The 2,211-nt window shown below is 62.4% G+C and overlaps 1 protein-coding gene across 1 annotated transcript; it reads right to left on the bottom strand.

Moving 5' to 3' along the window:
* Positions 1-290: 290 nt before the first annotated feature.
* MFRP (membrane frizzled-related protein) lies at positions 291-2,206 on the bottom strand (the record flags this gene model as incomplete). The annotated part of the gene is made up of 6 exons (XM_010076811.1): positions 291-515; positions 594-721; positions 883-1,017; positions 1,508-1,638; positions 1,832-1,980; positions 2,126-2,206. Coding segments are annotated over 6 exons (849 nt in total), but the record flags the coding sequence as incomplete, so codon positions are not given.
* Positions 2,207-2,211: the final 5 nt, after the last annotated feature.

Here is a 2,211-nt window from a genome sequence, read left to right as displayed (position 1 = left end):
CCCTCCCCAAATGAGCCACCTGCTCCATCGGGTTTGTCAGCTGCTGACGCTGTTTATTTTGCTGGCTTTTGGGACTTCGTCCTGTGGGCGAGAACACCCAGGCACTGAGCTGAGTGCTGAGCAGAGGAACTGACCCCAGGGCAGGTGGGGAGCCAGGGAGCGGGGTGCTGTGGATGGAGACCACCCCACCACCTGCCTGTTTGCAACAGAAGGAGGATGGGAGGGATATTTTGGGTGGGGGGCAGCTCTGGGCAGGGTGCTTCAGCCTCTACTCCTCTTCTTTTGTCGGCTCAGGGCTGGAAGCACTCTACCGGGTCGTTGGAGTCAGGCAGGATGTTGCAGTTGATGGGCCAGAGGATGCCAAGGAGGCCAAGGGACTGCTGGCACCGCAGCTCGGCAGCCAGGCACACGGCTCGGCAGGGCTGCAGGACCCCTCCATCTGGGGTGCACTTGGGCACGAAGAGGCTGCAGATGAGGAGGCGGAGGTGCTGGTAGCAGGCAAGCTCCATCAGCGTCTGTGGGAGAATGGTGGTGAGTCTGGCACAGTGTGGTGTGGTGCGGGCAGACCCCCGTGCAGCCCCTGGGCGGCTCACCTGGTAGTCCTGCAGCACCTCAGCAGCTCCCTCCTGGTCTGGGATGGCCAGCCAGATGTTGGGGAAGGAGGTGGCATTGTAGCCCAGCCCCAGGCACATCTCCACTTCCACAGGCTCACAGACAGACCCTGCCACAGGGCGAGGTGCTTCACTTCTTATAGCAGCAGTGATGCCCGCCAGGCGTGCCTCGGGCAAATGTTTGCCATGTGGCAGCTACCAGCATCTCTGGGGCCAGGTGGTCTCGGGGGGGGCCTGAGTGCAGAGTGGAGGACCTGGGGGTGGCACTCACCGAAGGGTGGGTAGGAGACCTCAGTGCAGTTCAGCTCGTCGGTGCCATCAGGGCAGTCGTGCCAGCCGTCACACACGGACTCCAGCGCCTGGCACTCACCGTTTCCACAGGAGAACTCCGTGGGGCTGCAGGTCTCTGTAAGACGGAGAGGGGCCAGCGCAGCAGGGCATGGGCACGGACAGGGCGCAGGCTGGCTGTGGCCGGGGGGGAGACTCCTGCCCCACATCTCCACTCTTCTTGCTCACTGGCCAGGGGACATCCAGGTGAGTGGCTGCATAGCACTGCCACCTGGTAGCCATGGCCAATAGGTGACCATTGCTGGCCCAGCTTAGGGGGATCCCAAACTCCCTGGGTTATTTGGGGGCAGCCTTTGGGTGATGGATTGTGCCTGTGTCCAGGTGAGCCCTTCCAGGCCACAACCCCATGGCTAGGATCAGTAGGGTTATAGGGTGATTCAGGTGAGAAAGGACCCCAGGGACCTGTAGCCCAACCTACTCCAAACAGGGTCAGTTATGGGGTAAGAGCAATTTTTTCCAGGGCTTTATGCTATCTAGTAATGAAAACCCCCAAGGATGGTGGCTGCACATCCCCTCTGGGTCGCCTGCGCCTGTGCTTGGCTACCTACTCTCAGTGGCATTGCGGGCCTGGTAGGTGGCAAAGAACCCATTGTCAGCTACTCCCTCATCCGCCACGAAGAGGACAGTCATGACATGGCGTGAGGACGTCAGGGTGGGTGGCAGCTGGTGGCCGCAGAACCTGCCAGGGACAGGAGGCGAGGGATGGGGTCAGGGTGGGCAGTGGGGCCAATCAGCACCTCCCCAAACCCTGTCCCCTGGTGGCTCCTCCTCACCAGCCTGCCCTGTGCCTCAGTTTCCCCAGCTGAGCCACGGGAGCCCAGTGCACTGAGGCAGGTGCGGCAGGACCAGAGATATTAGGGGTGTGCCTGTACCTGCCCATGAGGCTGGCAGCCCCCGTGGCTGCGCTGTCATGCACCTCCACAAAGTCAAAGTTGCAGTCCTCATGTGACTCCAGGCTGAAGTTGTGGAAGTGTAGGTCGATGACGTGGCCCACGGGCACCGAGATCTGCCAGAGGCACAGCTGCAGGGCAGGGGTCAGCCAGCGACACCCGTGAAGCTGGGCAGGGGCACCCCCACCTCTCCTCGGTGGGAGGTTGCCTTCCTCCCTGCCTGCCCTCACCCTCACCCTCCTCCCACCTCCATCCCGCTGGCATCCCTTCTCTCACCTGCTGGTGTGGGTATGGCTGGGGATGGCTGGGGGTAGAGAAGTGCCCCTCCAAGGTGGTCAGCGGTCCCCCGCACTCTGCAGGGA

This window comes from Pterocles gutturalis, unplaced genomic scaffold (genome assembly GCF_000699245.1).
Source record: "Pterocles gutturalis isolate BGI_N339 unplaced genomic scaffold, ASM69924v1 scaffold5048, whole genome shotgun sequence".
Classification (NCBI taxonomy): domain Eukaryota; kingdom Metazoa; phylum Chordata; class Aves; order Pterocliformes; family Pteroclidae; genus Pterocles; species Pterocles gutturalis.
Note: the sequence above shows the minus strand (reverse complement) of the source record. Positions and strands in the feature narration are given on the sequence as shown.